Raw genomic sequence first — 17,500 nt, forward strand, 5'->3', positions numbered from 1 at the left:
TGTTAGCTTGACTTCTGCAGGGGCTTCAGGGGGACAGTGCTCCAGGTTCTGGTTCTGACTTGGACCCCCCTCTTCATGGTCTTGCAGTAATCCTCATCTCAAGAATCTCAGCTGCTCTGAAAATGTAGCTTAGCTTTGTTTTGTAGCGACTCACAGCTAGCTCAGCCGTCGGATCCGAACTAAACACAATTCAGAAATAAAGTTTAGTCGGAAACTAAAATGTAGTTGGACTCCAGCCGGGGTCACGTGTTTGGCGAGCTCACAGCTTGTCAGCGGCTCGTTGCGAGCAGATAGCAGTGGCGCGGGGCTAGTTCCAGGAAGAGCAGGGGTGCGATGGAGTACCACTCCGGTGGCAGCCTGCCCCTGCTGGGGAGACCGCGGTACTGCCCCGGGGCCAACGCTAACGGAGGATACCTGTGTGAGACGGGACACTGCTGCGGAGAGACCGGCTGCTGCACCTACTACTACGAACTCTGGTGTAAGTTGGCTGTAGTGTCCTTTATTGTCATCATGAGAGTATCAGTAGAAAGCTGCACTTTAAATGTAACTATCTTTTTTAATGGTGCTGTTTGTGTTCAGCTTAATTAGTTCATCTTGTCGTGTTTGTCATAATACCTTTGTTTAGTGGCTCTAATAAGATGCTAGCCTGGCCTCAGCTCACCTCACCAGACCTACAACCAAACAACAACGCAGCACTGAGCGACACATGACTAGAAAGACCCACAGATGTTCCCGGGCTCTGGAGTCTCTGGAGTTGTAGCCGCTGAAGTGTTTGTGTCGTAACGCTGTGACGATGTTTTCAGGGTTCTGGCTGCTGTGGACCGTCCTCATCCTCTTCAGCTGCTGCTGTGCGTACCGGCACCGTCGAGCCAAACTGAGAGTTCAGCAGCAGCAGAGACAGAGAGAGATCAGCCTGCTGGCCTACCATGGAGCCAACTCCTACCCCTCCTCCATGCTGGACCTCAGTAAGACACCTGCGTCAGCCTCAGTCTCAGAGGGGACGGGTCTATATCCCCAACTCCTCTGCTCTAACCTCGCTTCCCTCTTCTGCCCTAAGGTTTCCTGGCGTCTCTGAAGCTGCCGTCCTACGAGGAGGTGGCGGCTCAACCCTCCACTCCTCCTCCGCCCTACAGCTCCGTGTTCACCACCCCACGTTACCCGCAGCCCCCCCGCACTGCCGAGCCCCACCTGCTGACGCAGCACGACCCCCTGTTGCACCGGCCGCTCAGCGATGGTCCCTCCTCCCTGAGCTCCGACAACAGGTAACAATGCTGCTAATGCTATTGGGAGTACTGGCGCTAATGCTACGGCAACTATGAGCAGCACCTGCACCACAGGGAACAAGCCTATTACTGGGAGTACTGGTATCTGTGACGACCTTTGTTAATACCAGTGATACGACTACTGAGGCTACTGGTGTTGCTACTATTAGCACTTCTGCTGCTACTACTGGTTAAGGCTCGTTTATGCTCCCATTTCGTGTGTGAACAGAGACGTGTGTTCTCCTGGTTCCTGCTCCGTGTGTGAACACAGACGTGTGTTCTCCTGGTTCCTGCTCCGTGTGTGAACACAGACGTGTGTTCTCCTGGTTCCTGCTCCGTGTGTGAACACAGACGTGCGTTCTCCTGGTTCCTGCTCCGTGTGTGAACACAGACGTGTGTTCTCCTGGTTCCTGCTCCGTGTGTGAACACAGACGTGCGTTCTCCTGGTTCCTGCTCCGTGTGTGAACACAGACGTGCGTTCTCCTGGTCCTCCTCGTCTCTGTCCTCATGCTTTCTTGCTCCTTTACGTTGAACGGACGTTGATCCAAACGAAGATGGAGGCGATGGAGGAGAGAAGCGTCCTGAGTCAAAATGGCGGCAGCGTTGTAGACGGCGGTGGTGTGTGAGACACTAAAGACGTCCCAGAGTGTGGACGGAGAATTCCACACGTTGGTTTGACGGATGAGACAAAGTGACGACCGACGTCTCTCTCAGTGTTTCAGGACGTCCGTCGGGGCTTCGATGACTCGCTCGCTCCTGATGTTCACGGTGCTCGACACTGCCCCCATGATTTCAGGTGGTACTGCAGCGTTTGCTCCTGTACGCATCCGTCAGCTTTCAGGATACGCACAGAAATACGGAGGAGACGGACGCAGAGGACGCACAGAAGGCTGCGTCCGTAACCGTATGCGTGTCTGACGTAGAGCAGAATGAGCCTTTAGACTATGGTACTATTGTTGTCACGAGCACTGATGCTACCATTTTTGACTCCTGACCACTGACTACTTTATTGAACAAAAATTGTAAGTTTCTTTGTAATGAGATGAACAATTTGATGTGTGTTATTGTTGTAAGGATGAATTACACTAGGAAGATGTTTCCATAAATTTAAATTAATAATAATTGTGCATCTTACCCGTAGCTCCAGCTGTTCCTGCGACTCCTGCTGCCCCTCCTCTCCATGTAGCTCCTCCCTATCCGCACCCGTCACATATGAGACTGACACAAGCCACGCCACCACACCCAGTGAGGCCCCGCCCCTCACTTTTGATGTCACCATGGAGACCATCACCGCTGCGGCAACCTGTTTGGAGGTAAATGAGACGCGGTTGGTTGCTAATGGAGTAGTTGCCACAGTGGCCATCGACATCGGTGATGAAGACACTGCTGGAGCGAAGGAACTCGTTGCCAAGGACTCGTCGGTTCCTCACCAGGCTGTGACTGTGGCGGTTGTCACCAGGGCGGCCTCCCCTCAGTCTCTGCCTTCTCCTGGCTCAGAGGTGGATCTTCCTCTTGTTACTACATCTCCTGTAAAGCAACAGCTGGACGCAGCACCGAGTGCCTCAATAGTCAGCACCGGTATGTCGGTTACACTCCCTAGTCCAAGTGTTGTTGACACAACTCTCCCCTCCATCCAAATAATAAGCATTGATGGTCCAACTGAGGGTCCCGAAACGACCCCTGCCCCGACAAACACCTCGATGTCAGGGCCTTCTACCCCAACAGCTGACACTTCTGACAGCCCCACAACCCCCCAAACACTCGATCTAACAAGAACTTTTGATACAGCGGATGCACCAAGTAGCCCACCCTCAGTACCATCCCCAGATGTTGGAAGACCTTTGGCCCTGATAGCAAGCTCTGCTAGTCTCCCAACCTCAGACCCAAATCCTAGCCTTGTGCCAATCCTGGCACCTTCAAACCAGACCCAAGATCCTGCCCCAGTACTTTCAAACCTGACCCAAGTTCCAGAACCAGTACTTTCAAACCCGACCCAAGATCCTGCCCCAGTACTTTCAAACCTGACCCAAGCTCCGGAACCAGCACTTTCAAACCTGACCCAAGATACTTCCCCAGGACCCACAGATTTGACACAAGTTCCAGAACCAGTACCCACAAACCTCAGCCCCTTTTCAGATCCAATACTTACAAACCTTACTCAAGCTCTAGACCTGGTTCCTTCAAACCTAACCCTAGTGCCAAACCTACAACCAAAAATAACGGACCCAATTCTAGTACCGTCAAACCTTACCCTTGCTCCAGAGATATTAGCCCATAGCCAGACTCCAGAACTGTCACTTGGGTCAGGTCTAGTCCTGGTTCCTCCAAACCCAACGCCAGGATTGCCCCAACAACCAGGGTCTGTTGCTTGTCTTGTATCTTGCCTAGAACCAGCAGCAGTGCCGGCCGATTCAGGTCCTTCTCTTGTCCTGTCTCAGTCGTCAGAGCTTATGAGTCCATTGCCAGCAAATGTCCAGGCTGGTTTAAGTTCTGGATCTGGACTGTGCTCTGGTCTTGGTTCTACAGCAGGTGCAATGTTTGCTCAAGCCCCAGTGCTCAAGTTGCCAACACCTTCATCCTCCTCCTCTTCCTGCCCAGCCATAACAATAGAGTCTGCATCTTCTTTCACTCCCTCTCTGTCCCCCCTTGCAGCCCCATCTTTTGCTTCTCCCACTTCCCTCCCCGCCCCTCCAGCTCTGTCCTCACCTTCCCTCTCGACCCCAGCTTTACTCCTGGACCCCCTCACTGCTCTACACCAGTCCAACAAAGGTGGAGCTTCCCCAGGCCACGCATCCTCACTCTCGCCCTCGCCTCGTGCGACTCAGTCCCCTCCAAAACAGACTCTCTTCTCCCCCTGCGTGGACGTCTTTGAACCGGGACCTCCTAGCTGGGAGGAAGGAGAGGAGGACAAGGATGAGGACAATGACGACGATGAAGACGAGGACATGGGAGCCGACGAGAGCCAGTATAGACATCGGCGACTTACCGGTGACTCTGGCATCGAGGTGTGCAGGTGTCGGGTAGAAGAGGAAGAAGAAGAGGAGGAAGAGGAGGAGGAGGAGGGGGAAAGCGAGGCGGATGGCAGGAGAGGAGGAGGAGGAGGAGGAGGGGAAAAAGATAAAAAAGGTGGTGGAAACACTGACCTCCATGACAGCGTGGACTGCCCCGGCAGAGGTCAGATCACCACAGCGGAAGGACTCATACTGGGTAACTCCTCCACCGCGACGCCAACGCCAGAGGACAGTGGCAAGGTCGTCATCGTCATGGAGACCGCGTGATTGACGGCAGCGGGTAGATCAAACCGTTCGTCGTTCAGGGGAGGGATGAAGTTATTGATGACGTCAGCCCTTAAAACTGTTTTTTTGAGATTGTCGGGTACCTGAGGAGGCTTTGAACACAGATGATTGTAATTGTGGATCAGTAATGTCACATTAGGAGTCACTCAGTAGTTTGTCAGACCAGCGTAGGTGTCGCAACAGGAAGCGTTAGCTCATTGCAACATGGTTTGGAAGTTTGAGCACGGCTAGTGCAGATTTACTCAGATTGCGTCCACGGTTTAAAACATCCAACCACTGCTGCACTGCACAAGTGTTGTCAGCAGTTTGCTCAATGTCAGGAAATATTGAGACACTTCCTCATTTTGATCCCAACAGTTTTACAGTTTACACAAAGAGACATTTGCCACTCCACCATTATGTAACTGAAGAGTGCTGTTTATGAAGCAGTGGCTGTGAAGCGAGAGCTAGCTGAAGCAGCTTGTTGTGGTTTGTCTGCAGATCCTCAGTCAGAGTGAAGAGTCCAACAAGAGAAGTCTGTTTGGGAAGGTGACAGTTGGATTACTCCTTTAAACACACATTGATTCATCCATATTCACTCACTACTGATCTTATTCCACTGTGCCTTTGGTTAGCTCATTAGCTCATTAGCTCATTAGCTCATTGCTCCTTCTGTTGGCCTGTTATTGACACCAACAGTCGTGATTTATTAAATATAGTCCTAAACGTCCATCTACAGTATTTTTAACCAATCCTGCAGATATACAACCATCTTGTGTTGTCCAATGACGTGAATGCTCGCCCTAAACGTGGGACTCTTTCCCTTAGCTAGCGTCTGTCCCACATGGACACAGTCACCACACGACAGAAATAACGTTTTCTTTCTTACGTCTGTCACCAAAAAAAAACACCGTGCTCGTCTCAGGCGATGACGGAGGATTGGAAACGTGCCGGGGACAAATTGGCCGTTTTTGGAAATGAAGATTGAGTGATGTGGGAGGATGATTCACTCTGACTGACAGAGGGAGACTGATTCACTCATCGGAGGGGACGTTTGGATGGAGAAGTCTGTCAGGAGAACAGAATTAGGAGGGTAGATTCTGAAAAGGGAGAGACACTTTCTCAGATTTGATGTTTTCAAGGCAACTTACGCCTGTAAGGAAGGTCTCAGGGCGGATGGATCAGTGGGTCTTCTGTGCGTCAGTGGTTTGACAGAAATAAAGCTTTTGCATAAACAGGAATAAACAATGGGCACTTTTAGACAGAAACAAAGCACCAAACAACAGAGACGGGGACACGTCATCGTTCCCCTCTTTGTCTTTTTCTCTGAATCTGAGCTCAGATGCAACAAGACGTTCAGTCTAAACTCTGAATTTCACTTTGTGCATCTCTCCATTCATAGACCCCTCACGTTTAAACCATTCAGAGCGATCAATACGTTTACATCTCACTACAAAAATCACCGTGTGGAGCTCGTTTAGGGCCTTAAAGTGACAGTAACCTCAATCCTGTTCAAATTATTGGAGAATGAGGGCGCACTCACACTGTCCTTCCGCACCGGGCCCCAGCATGTGTCACGGCTAAAGTCTGGTTCCTTTGACCAGTGTGAGTGCAACCGTACCACGTCTAGGAGCGGCACGCTTGCCGTCCACGGCCCGTTTGGGAGAGGTGGGCTTTAGTAAAGCACGTGTGCACATGTACGAGCACGAGCATGCGCACGTGTACGAGCACGAGGCCTACGGCGGTTCTGAGGTAATTTCCTGTGCGCCTGTTGGGACGTAGAAAAAAGAAGGAGGGGCCATGCGCGGACATTTCAAACAATGGCGGTGAAAGGTTCACGTTGGTGTGATGCGGAGGTGGAGTGTTTACTGCAGATTTGGTCGATGAAAAGATTCAAAAACAGTCGACAAGACGCACAAAAACTCCGAGGTCTACGGAAAGATCTGGAAACAAAGCCACGCATCGCCATGACGTCATCAATGCGTGTGACGTGTTACGGCGTGATGACGTATAGGCAGCAAGAAGCATTCTCCGAGGCCCAGGTAGTGTGAGTACAAACGGGCCTGGAGGGGGGACAAGGACCCTAAAGCACGGGGCACGGGACGGAGGAACAGTGTGAGTGCGCCCTCAGTAACTTAGGATTTATTTTCAGGCCGTTGTTGTAACAAATTGATGTTTCGTACACTTTCAGATTGATGGACGGTCGATATTGATATTTTGTGAGAGAAAGACCTGAAGCTAGAGTATATTTTGTCAATGATAGCGAGTGTAGTATTTCCAACCACCGTAGAGTCTGTAATTAGTGAAGAGCAATATTTTTCAGCAAGCATCCGTGTGTTAGTACCCCCCCCCCCCCCCAGGACAGCTGCTTGTTGATAGCAAAGCGATGTATCGTCATAGTTTGGTAAAAACCTCCAGTTTAGGTGTCAAATCTCACTTTGGCCTAAAAATGCGTCAGGAAATCAAACTTTTCCTCGTCAGCGCCCTGGAGATGTGAGGTTTTCACCCAACGACAGCAGTGTAACGCGTTTCCAACACGCTTCACGCAGGCGTGCCATCACACATGCGTGACACTTTTTAACCGTAGTGTAGAGACGTCAAGTCAAATAGCTTGTCCATGTCATATTAATCACATTTTGTTGTACTTTTATACGAAAATATTTGTATTAATTTCATCAAACACTTTTCAAAATCCTGTTTCGACAACAAATGCACCACATGTTCACAGCAGAACGTCGTCCCACGTCATCGGGACTCAAAATGGCGCCTGCTCCGACAAAGTGCACTTGTTTTGTTTACAGCTGTTTATGTGAGCTGTGTTGGAAAGTGTCACTAATGTGTGTTGGTCCAAACCAGACGCTGGAACGTGTTGGAAAAGAGTAAATTCTGACCTTTAGCCAATGAGAGAGAGAGAGTGCAGTGACATCCGATTGTACCCGAACGTGGGAACACGTCTTAGAAAGTAAAGCCGCAGGAGCTTGAGTCGACCGCGGAGGTGATTGTCTCGGTCTCTGATGTAAAGACCTTGAATATGACGCTTGTTAAACCCTGTGTCCATGCTGCATTACAACACAGACTCCATGGACTTCACTATCCATTCGCTGCAAAGGAGGATGGGTAGGACTTTGCTGACACAGCGCCCCATATGGATGCCCATGATGGATGCCCATGATGGACAAATCTATGTTGGACCTCAATATGACAAAAGCAATGTCCTGCCACAGAAGGGACGCAACGTGATTACAATGGCAGCAACAGAGCTGACTGTGATTGACAGCTGGAGGTTTTCCAGGTGTCTCCTCGGCCAGTTTGGAAACCAACGTGCACAAGATTGGATTCACACACAGACGGATACAAACACGATCCAGACTTTTGTTTTTTAAACCTTTTGCGGCTAAATTCACAGATATAGGAATCTGGAATTTGAGCAGATGTGGACTTCGGGGAGCTCGAGCGGATTCTCTGATGGGGATCCGCCTCAGATAAAGGTCCAGGAGAGACCCCTCCAGAGTCTGTAGAGGCTGGATGACCTCCTCGAGAGAAGCTCAAGGGTGATACCGATCCGTTGATGTTGTGGTTGATGGTGTTTTTTGTTTACCTGAACTAATAAGGTTATATATCTCCATGGTTACAGAGTGCCATTTCTACTTGACAACTGTTACTACTTAGCATTAGATAGAGCTGTTCTCGCTCTGTGTGGGTGTGGACTTTCGACCCGAGTGACTGGAGAAATGTTGTCTGAAATCTGTCTGTTGTAGCTCAAGTTCCCAAAGGTTCTGCAGCTCTGAGATCAGCCTCGTAGAGGAAAACACGGCTGACATCCGCCCGTTCATCTGAGGTCTTATCCAAATGTCCTCACAGTACCAGGTCGACATCGTCTGGGAGGTTACACGCGGACGGGACGGTGTCGTTTTGGTGGAATTCATTTTCACCTACAATGACTTCCAAAGCAAAATCAGATAAAGACGCTAGTGGCCAGAGAAAGAATGATCTACAAATTAACCAGGAATGAGTCCTGACCCCAAAGTGAAGGAGTTCAAGTACCTCGTGATCTTGTTCACGAGTGAGGGGACGATGGAGCGTGAGTTTGGCCGGAGAATCGGAGCAGCGGGGGCGGTGCTGCAGTCGCTCTACCGCACCGTTGTGACCAAAGGAGAGCTGAGGAAGGCAAAGCTCTGGATCTACCGCTCAGTCCTGGTTCCTACCCTCACCTGTGGTCCTGAAAGCTGGGTCAGGACCCAAAGAACCAGGTCCAGGTCAGGACCCAAAGAACCAGGTCCAGGTCCAAGCGTGTGAAGTGTGTTTCCTCAGGAGGGGGTCTGGAGTCTCCCTTAGAGAGAGGGGGAGAAGTTCAGCATCCGTGAGGAACTCGGAGTAGAGCCGCTGCTACTTTGTGTTGAAAGGAGCCAGTTGAGGTGGTTCAGGATCATCTGGTAAGGATGCCCCCTGGGCGCCTCCCTAGGGAGGTGTTCCAGGCACGTCCAGCTGGGAGGAGGCCTCGGGGAAGACCCAGGACCAGGTGGAGAGATTAGATCTCCACACTGGCCTGGGAACGCCTCAGGATCCCCCAGTTAGAGCTGGTTAATGTGGCTCGGGAAAGGGAAGTTTGGGGTCCCCTCCTGGAGCTGCTGCCCCTGAGACCTGATCCAGGATCAGAGGCTGAAGATGAGATGAGATAATATTGAGCTCCTTTCAACGAAGGAAGGTACCAGCACTGCCAAGGTTGGGGGTTCAATCCCTGGAGTTTGTTACACTGAAGATGTCAACACTTCTGGTGCTGTGAGGCATTTAGGGGTCAGGTTTTCAGATGGTCTCCCTGTGCACGAGGCTGATGGTAGGGGCTGGCAGAACCTTCGGAAACCCCGTCTCCTTTTGTTTAGAAATCCTTTGAGTCAAACCAGGACAAACGTAGGTGAACACGACACAAACGAGTTCAAAAACAGGTCCACTCTGACTGGATTCAACTGACCCAGACTGGAGAAGACCAGGTCCAACTAACCTAGACAGGAAAAGACCAGGTCCAACTAACCTAGACAGGAGAAGACCAGGTCCAACCAACCTAGACAGGAGAAGACCAGGTCCAACTAACCCAGACAGGAAATGACCAGGTCCAACTAACCCAGACAGGAAAAGACCAGGTCCAACTGACCCAGACTGGAAAAGACCAGGTCCAACTGACCCAGACCGGAAAAGACCAGGTCCAACTAACCCAGACTGGAAAAGACCAGGTCCAACTGACCCAGACTGGAAAAGACCAGGTCCAACCAACCTAGACAGGAGAAGACCAGGTCCAACTGACCCAGACTGGAAATGACCAGGTCCAACTAACCCAGACAGGAAAAGACCAGGTCCAACTAACCCAGACTGGAAAAGACCAGGTCCAAATAACCCAGACTGGAAAAGACCAGGTCCAACTAACCCAGACTGGAAAAGACCAGGTCCAACTAACCTAGACAGGAAAAGACCAGGTCCAACTAACCCAGACTGGAAAAGACCAGGTCCAACTAACCTAGACAGGAAAAGACCAGGTCCCACTAACCTAGACAGGAAAAGACCAGGTCCAACTTACCCAGATAGGTAAAGACCAGGTCCAACTAACCTAGACAGGAGAAGACCAGGTCCAACTAACCCAGACTGGAAAACACCAGGTCCAACTTACCCAGATAGGTAAAGACCAGGTCCAACTAACCCAGACAGGAAAAGACCAGGTCCAACTAACCCAGACAGGAAAAGACCAGGTCCAACTAACCCAGACAGGAAAAGACCAGGTCCAACTATCCTAGACCGTAAAGACCAGGTCCAACTAACCCAGACAGGAAAAGACCAGGTCCAACTAACCCAGACGGGTAAAGGACCAGGTCCAATAACCAATCTGGATTGAAATGTGAACCCAGTCAAAGCTTTAGAGGACTCTGGACTCAGTAGACGTCTCTTGGACCCCCTCTCGTGGTTCAGCTGTGGTGTTTGACAGATGAGTTAATTTGTTCCTTTTTTATGTCGGGGCCCTCCCTCGGTCTTATGTCGGGGCCCTCCCTCGGTCTAAAGAGCGTTTCATCTCCTCGTCTCTGCTCTGCTTCCTGTTTGCATGAGTGTCTGACGGAGGAGTCCAAGGAAGCACAGGAGAGACGGGTCTTAATATTACCATGGTAACGATGCTAATTATTAGTGATACTAAATGAAATAGTGAGTGTGTGTGTGTGTGTGTGTGTGTGTGTGTGTGTGTGTGACCTAACTAAACCAGCCTGTTCTAAAAGTGTGTGAAGATATACTGAATAAAACTGTCAAATCTACGCCGTGTGTGTGTGTGTGTGTGTGTGTGTGTGTCTCCCTTCGTACAACAAGACAAAAACACCATTAATAATTAATTATTTATTGATTTAAAAACTCTTATAATGTCAAATCAAACTCCACATGGCCTGGACTTTTTAATACAATCATAATTATTATTTCATTTTAATTGTAAAACTCACTTTTATTCATGTAACACGTCTTAAACCGTCGCAGCTCAGACTAAATTTGATTTCATCATGATTCTCTGTAACTTTAACGACTTTAATTGTTTCTGAAAGGAGCCAGTTGAGGTGGTTCAGGATCATCTGGTCTGGATGAACCCTGGGCGCCTCCCTAGGGAGGTGTTCCAGGCACGTCCAGCTGGGAGGAGGCCTCGGGGAAGACCCAGGACCAGGTGGAGAGATTAGATCTCCACACTGGCCTGGGAACGCCTCAGGATCCCCCAGTTAGAGCTGGTTAATGTGGCCCAGGAAAGGGAAGTTTGGGGTCCCTGCTGGAGCTGCTGCGCCTGAGACCTGATCCAGGATCAGAGGCTGGAGCTGCTGCCCCTGAGACCTGATCCAGGATCAGAGGCTGGAGCTGCTGCCCCAGAGACCTGATCCAGGACCAGAGGCTGGAGCTGCTGCCCCTGAGACCTGATCCAGGATCAGAGGCTGGAGCTGCTGCCCCTGAGACCTGATCCAGGATCAGAGGCTGGAGCTGCTGCCCCTGAGACCTGATCCAGGATCAGAGGCTGGAGCTGCTGCCCCTGAGACCTGATCCAGGATCAGAGGCTGGAGCTGCTGCCCCTGAGACCTGATCCAGGACCAGAGGCTGGAGCTGCTGCCCCTGAGACCTGATCCAGGATCAGAGGCTGGAGCTGCTGCCCCTGAGACCTGATCCAGGATCAGAGGCTGAAGATGAGATGAGATATTGTTTCTGATTCCATGTTGATTTAAAAAGGAGCTAGCAAAGCGTTAGCATGAAGCTGCAAACGAGTGCAGTCTGGGGCTAGCTTAGCATTAGCATGTGTTTGCTAACTGTGAGTTCATGCTGGCCTGCAGAGGGAGCGGAGCGCCTGTATGTGACCCGGGTCCATGGTCCCCACTTAGACCCTTTTCTTAACATAGGGTCTGATGTTCCCCGGTCTGTTAGCGCCTATGTAGATCATGTAAATTTGGTTCACTTGGCTCCGCCCTCCCACCCCGCCCTTGGAGTGACAACGACCTTATAAGGTAACGGCTGCAAGACCACGCCCAGCCGCCCCTGCAGGTTGGGCGGAGGGGCCCCGTCCGGCTGCGTGAAGCTCATTCGCTGGAGCAGAGAGGACAGGAAGAGAAAGAGCTCCAGCCTGGCCAACGATTCGCCGACGCAGACCCGAGGTCCCGCCCCGAACGGCAGGAAACAGGAGGGAGTGACCCGCCGACCCTGGTCGTCAAGGAAACGATCTGGAGAGGAAAGCAGGGCGGTGGTGTGTTCAGGTGCCCTTTTGAAAGTGTGTGTGTGTGTGTGTGTCTGTGTGTGTGTGTGTGTGTGTGTGTACCTGGGTTGAACAGGTCGGGTTTGTCCCAGTGGTCGGGGTCGTGGTGAATCGACCACATGTTGACTAAAACACGAGTCCCCCGTCTGACAGCGTGACGTCCAATACTACGAGAGAGAACGCACAAGTTTCAAATGGCTGCAGTGAACAAATATTAACTTTACTCACGTTTATGCTCCTAGAGGACACTTTAACACACATTTAGACTCCTAGAGGACACTTTAGCACACGTTTATGCACCTAGAGGACACTCTAACACACGTTTATGCTCCTAGAGGACACTTTACTCACGTTTATGCTCCTAGAGGACACTTTAACACATGTTTATGCTCCTAGAGGACACTTTAACACATGTTTATGCTCCTAGAGGACACTTTAACACACGTTTATACTCCTAGAGGACACTTTAACACACGTTTATGCTCCTAGAGGACACTTTAGCACACGTTTATGCTCCTAGAGGACACTTTAGCACACGTTTATGCTCCTAGAGGACACTTTAACACGCGTTTATGCTCCTAGAGGACACTTTAGCACACGTTTAGGCTCCTAGAGGACACTTTAACACGCGTTTATGCTCCTAGAGGACACTTTAACACACGTTTATGCTCCTAGAGGACACTTTAGCACACGTTTATGCTCCTAGAGGACACTTTAGCACACGTTTATGCTCCTAGAGGACACTTTAACACACGTTTATGCTCCTAGAGGACACTTTAGCACACGTTTATGCTCCTAGAGGACACTTTAGCACACGTTTAGGCTCCTAGAGGACACTTTAACACACGTTTAGGCTGCTAGAGGACACTTTAACACACGTTTATGCTCCTAGAGGACACTTTAACACACGTTTATGCTCCTAGAGGACACTTTAACACACGTTTATGCTCCTAGAGGACACTTTAGCACACGTTTATGCTCCTAGAGGACACTTTAACACACGTTTATGCTCCTAGAGGACACTTTAGCACACGTTTATGCTCCTAGAGGACACTTTAACACACGTTTATGCTCCTAGAGGACACTTTAGCACACGTTTATGCTCCTAGAGGACACTTTAGCACACGTTTATGCTCCTAGAGGACACTTTAACACACGTTTATGCTCCTAGAGGACACTTTAGCACACGTTTATGCTCCTAGAGGACACTTTAGCACACGTTTAGGCTCCTAGAGGACACTTTAACACACGTTTAGGCTGCTAGAGGACACTTTAACACACGTTTATGCTCCTAGAGGACACTTTAACACACGTTTATGCTCCTAGAGGACACTTTAACACACGTTTATGCTTCTAGAGGACACTTTAGCACACGTTTATGCTCCTAGAGGACACTTTAACACACGTTTATGCTCCTAGAGGACACTTTAGCACACGTTTATGCTCCTAGAGGACACTTTAACACACGTTTATGCTCCTAGAGGACACTTTAACACACGTTTATGCTCCTAGAGGACACTTTAACACACATTTATGCTCCTAGAGGACACTTTAGCACACGTTTATGCTCCTAGAGGACACTTTAGCACACGTTTATGCTCCTAGAGGAATGCTGTGTTTCAGGTGTTAGATCACCTGCTGTCGGTCATGGCGGTGTGGGGGATCAGCACAGGGCTGACGGGCCGGATCCTCATGCCCTCGTTGATGACGCAGTCTAGGTACGGCAGCCGGCCGCGGTCCGACACGCGCACTGCTCGCTCGCTGCCCACGTGCTCGTCCAGCTCCCTCTGCACACGCTCCTGCACCTGAAAGGGAGGCGGGGAACAGTGGCGGGGACGATTGTTTATAGTCAAGAACCACAGAAGTGATGGAGGAAGTACTCAGATTCTGTTTGTCTGTTAGGTTAAGGTATTAAAACACTGACATGGAAGCGGAAACACAGCCAGAAGGCGTCATCTGTACCTCGGGGTGGTGCAGCAGGTAGGCCAGGATCCACAGCAGCGTGGTGGACGTTGTCTCCACGCCAGCTCCAAAAGCCTCCGCCGCCGTCATCAGGACATGGTCGTCCGTTATCATCTCCTCCTCAGACCCGGAGGACTTCTGACTTCCCCGCCCACCTTCCACCTTGCCCTTGAGCAAGGCATCCATAAGGTCACGAGGGTCACCGTCACACAGCGAGGCCTGGATACAACTCACAGAAGTGATTTGGTTTTTAGGTCTTGGCCCCAAAAAGTCTTGAAAGACGATGACATGATTTGATTTGATAATGGGACCCAGTTCCTACATTACAGCACATCAACACGTCCTCATACCTAAAGATAAAGGTTGCAACAGTTATGTTAGGTTTAGGAAAAGATCGTAGAAGTCAAAAAAGGTGAATGTCCTGTGATTGATGGACCCATCCATAAAACCCCACCTCCTTTACACTTTGTCACCGGACTTCTTTCTTTGCTCTGTAAAGTTAAAGGGGCGGTTAAAGGGGCGGTTAAAGGGGCGGTTAAAGGGGCGGTTGAAGGGGCTGTTGAAGGGGCGGTTGAAGGGGCGGTTGAAGGGGCTGTTGAAGGGGCGGTTGAAGGGGCGGTTAAAGGGGTGGTTGAAGGGGCGGTTGGAGGAGAGGTTAAAGGGGCGGTTGGAGGGGCTGTTAAAGGGGCGGTTGAAGGGGTGGTTGAAGGGGCGGTTGGAGGAGAGGTTGAAGGAGTGGTTGGAGGGACACTTGGAGGGGCGGTTGAAGGGGCGGTTGAAGGGGCGGTTGAAGGGGCGGTTGGAGGAGTGGTTGGAGGGATTCAGAGGGACGGTTAAAGGGATGGTTGGAGGGAATTGGAGGGATGGTTGAAGGGGTGGTTGAAGGGGCAAGTGAAGGGATGGCTGGAGGGATGGTTGAAAGGAGGGTTGAAGGAGCGGTTGAAGGGACCGTTGGAGAGACGGCTGGAGAGACGGTTGAAGGGATGGTTGCAGAATTGGTTGAAGGGGAAGTTGAAGGGATTGTTGAAGGGTTGGGTGAAGAGACGGATTAAGAGACGGTTGAAGGGATGGTTGCAGAGTTGGTTGAAGGGGCGGTTGAAGGGATGGTTGGACAGTTGGAGGGAAAAGCTCCAGAAGCCTGACCTGGTGTATTGGTACGTTACCTTGTGCTCCTCCAGTTTGCGTGATAGCAGTCGGTCTCTGATGGTGATGCAGTCCTTCAGTTTACTGAGACTCTTGTTAGGAAAGACCTGCAGGACAGAGACAGACTGAGGGCTCTGAACGTCTTTATAAAGACCACTCTGCATAAGAGTGAGGACGATGAATGAACCTTCATCCAGGGGTAGATGTCCACCAGTCCTCCTCTGGCTATCGTCTGCACGATGCCATCGTTGTACCGGATCACCTCCTGCAGTTCAGCGTCACCGTGGCGGTAGGTGGAGCCGAACACCAGCGTGCACACGACGTTGGTGACGGCCCTGGTCACCGCAGCAGACGGGTCGAAGCAACGCCCCCCACCTGACAGCAGCTCGGCACACAGACTGTCCACTGAGGACAGAACTGGAGACACATGGGACACAAAAGGAAGGCTATGGCTTTTTTCTCTTACAGCAGCAGAAGCACGGATGGACAGATGGACGGACGGAGCAGACTACCGATGTCCTGCAGCCGGCTGGTTCCTTCTCCGAACAGAGTGAAGGAGTTGTGGACGAGGCGACGGTGTAACTTCCAGAGAGGAGTGAAGTCTGAAAACGCGATGTCTTTACCTCCTCGGGTCAACAGATCGGTGGTCACCTGCACACAAGGATGAACGGTGTCTCACCATGTCTCACTGTCTCCCCACGTCTCACTGTCTCCCCACGTCTCACTGTCTCCCCATGTCTCACTGTCTCCCCATGTCTCACTGTCTCCCCACGTCTCACTGTCCCCCACTGTCTCACTGTCTCCCCACGTCTCACTGTCCCCCACTGTCTCACTGTCTCCCCACGTCTCACTGTCTCCCCATGTCTCACTGTCTCCCCACGTCTCACTGTCTCCCCATGTCTCACTGTCTCCCCATGTCTCACTGTCTCCCCACGTCTCACTGTCTCCCCACGTCTCACTGTCTCCCCACGTCTCACTGTCTCCCCATGTCTCACTGTCTCCCCATGTCTCACTGTCTCCCCACGTCTCACTGTCTCCCCATGTCTCACTGTCTCCCCATGTCTCACTGTCTCCCCACGTCTCACTGTCTCCCCACGTCTCACTGTCCCCCCACGTCTCACTGTCTCCCCACGTCTCACTGTCCCCCCCTGTCTCACTGTCTCCCCATGTCTCACTGTCTCCCACTGTCTCACTGGCCCCCCATGTCTCACTATCTCCCCACGTCTCACTGTCCCCCCATGTCTCAATGTCTCACCATGCTGGGGCGTCCAGAGAAGTCCCTCCCTCTCTGCAGAAGAACCTCTCTTGTGTGTTCGTGGTCGTTAACCACCACAGTGTAGTGAGGACCGAGGTAGAGAGCAAACACAGACCCGTACCTGAAACACACAAATGAACAAGTCCTTCTGACACAAACGAGTCCTATCACCCGTCCTCCAGGACCCGACACACGTCTCACCCGTCCTCCAGGCCCAGAGACATGTCTCACCCATAATCTAGGACCAGACACATGTCTCACCCATAATCTAGGACCAGACACACGTCTCACCCGTCCTCCAGGACCCGACACACGTCTCACCCATCCTCCAGGACCAGACACACGTCTCACCCGTCCTCCAGGACCAGACACACGTCTCACCCGTCCTCCAGGACCAGACACACGTCTCACCCGTCCTCCAGGACCAGACACATGTCTCACCCGTCCTCCAGGACCAGACACACGTCTCACCCGTCCTCCAGGACCAGACCCACGTCTCACCTGTCCTCCAGGACCAGACACATGTCTCACCCGTCCTCCAGGACCAGACACACGTCTCACCCGTCCTCCAGGACCAGACCCACGTCTCACCTGTCCTCCAGGACCAGACACACGTCTCACCTATCCCCCAGGACCAGACACATGTCTCACCCGTCCTCCAGGACCAGAACCACGTCTCACCTGCGTGCCAGCTGGGTGAAGAGGAGGTGTGGGGGGAGGCCTCCCCGCAGCCAGGGGAGGCTGCCCAGCCAGGGGAGCCGGGGCAGGCAGGGGATGGAGCCCTGAGCGCCCTGAGGAGGAGGTCCGGGTTTCCGCGTGATCAGGAAGAAGACGACCACCGCAGTGACGGAGA

General features: G+C 51.6%; 2 protein-coding genes across 5 annotated transcripts in view; one reads left to right on the top strand and one right to left on the bottom strand.

Annotated features, from left to right (window-relative positions):
• LOC310964435 (uncharacterized protein) overlaps positions 1-10,813 on the top strand; it is a 12,136-nt gene extending 1,323 nt beyond the window's left edge. The window contains exons 2-7 of one of the 4 annotated variants that reach the window (XR_014593735.1): positions 1-478; positions 804-965; positions 1,058-1,262; positions 2,404-9,525; positions 9,706-9,735; positions 10,306-10,813. The exon at positions 1-478 is cut by the window's left edge and continues 152 nt beyond it. Coding sequence is in view for 1 of the 4 variants with exons in the window: in XM_083937566.1 (XP_083793692.1) it covers positions 334-478; positions 804-965; positions 1,058-1,262; positions 2,404-4,540 (2,649 nt within the window). In the remaining 3 variants the exon portion in view is untranslated. Of the gene's footprint in view, positions 479-803; positions 966-1,057; positions 1,263-2,403 lie in introns of all 4 variants that reach the window. The other 3 variants (XR_014593733.1, XR_014593734.1, XM_083937566.1) reach the window with 3 other exon arrangements.
• Positions 10,814-11,989: 1,176 nt separating this feature from the next.
• Positions 11,990-17,500, bottom strand: part of cyp17a2 (cytochrome P450, family 17, subfamily A, polypeptide 2) — a gene marked incomplete at both ends in the record, with an annotated part of 7,012 nt that continues 1,501 nt past the window's right edge. Inside the window, 9 exons of the mRNA XM_083936846.1 lie at positions 11,990-12,255; positions 12,351-12,454; positions 13,923-14,092; positions 14,250-14,468; positions 15,413-15,499; positions 15,580-15,809; positions 15,905-16,043; positions 16,648-16,768; positions 17,329-17,438. Of these exons, the coding sequence (XP_083792972.1) occupies positions 11,990-12,255; positions 12,351-12,454; positions 13,923-14,092; positions 14,250-14,468; positions 15,413-15,499; positions 15,580-15,809; positions 15,905-16,043; positions 16,648-16,768; positions 17,329-17,438 (1,446 nt within the window). The remainder of the gene's footprint in view (positions 12,256-12,350; positions 12,455-13,922; positions 14,093-14,249; positions 14,469-15,412; positions 15,500-15,579; positions 15,810-15,904; positions 16,044-16,647; positions 16,769-17,328; positions 17,439-17,500) is intronic.

This window comes from Echiichthys vipera, assembly GCF_963691815.1.
Source record: "Echiichthys vipera genome assembly, chromosome: 22".
Classification (NCBI taxonomy): Eukaryota; Metazoa; Chordata; class Actinopteri; order Perciformes; family Trachinidae; genus Echiichthys; species Echiichthys vipera.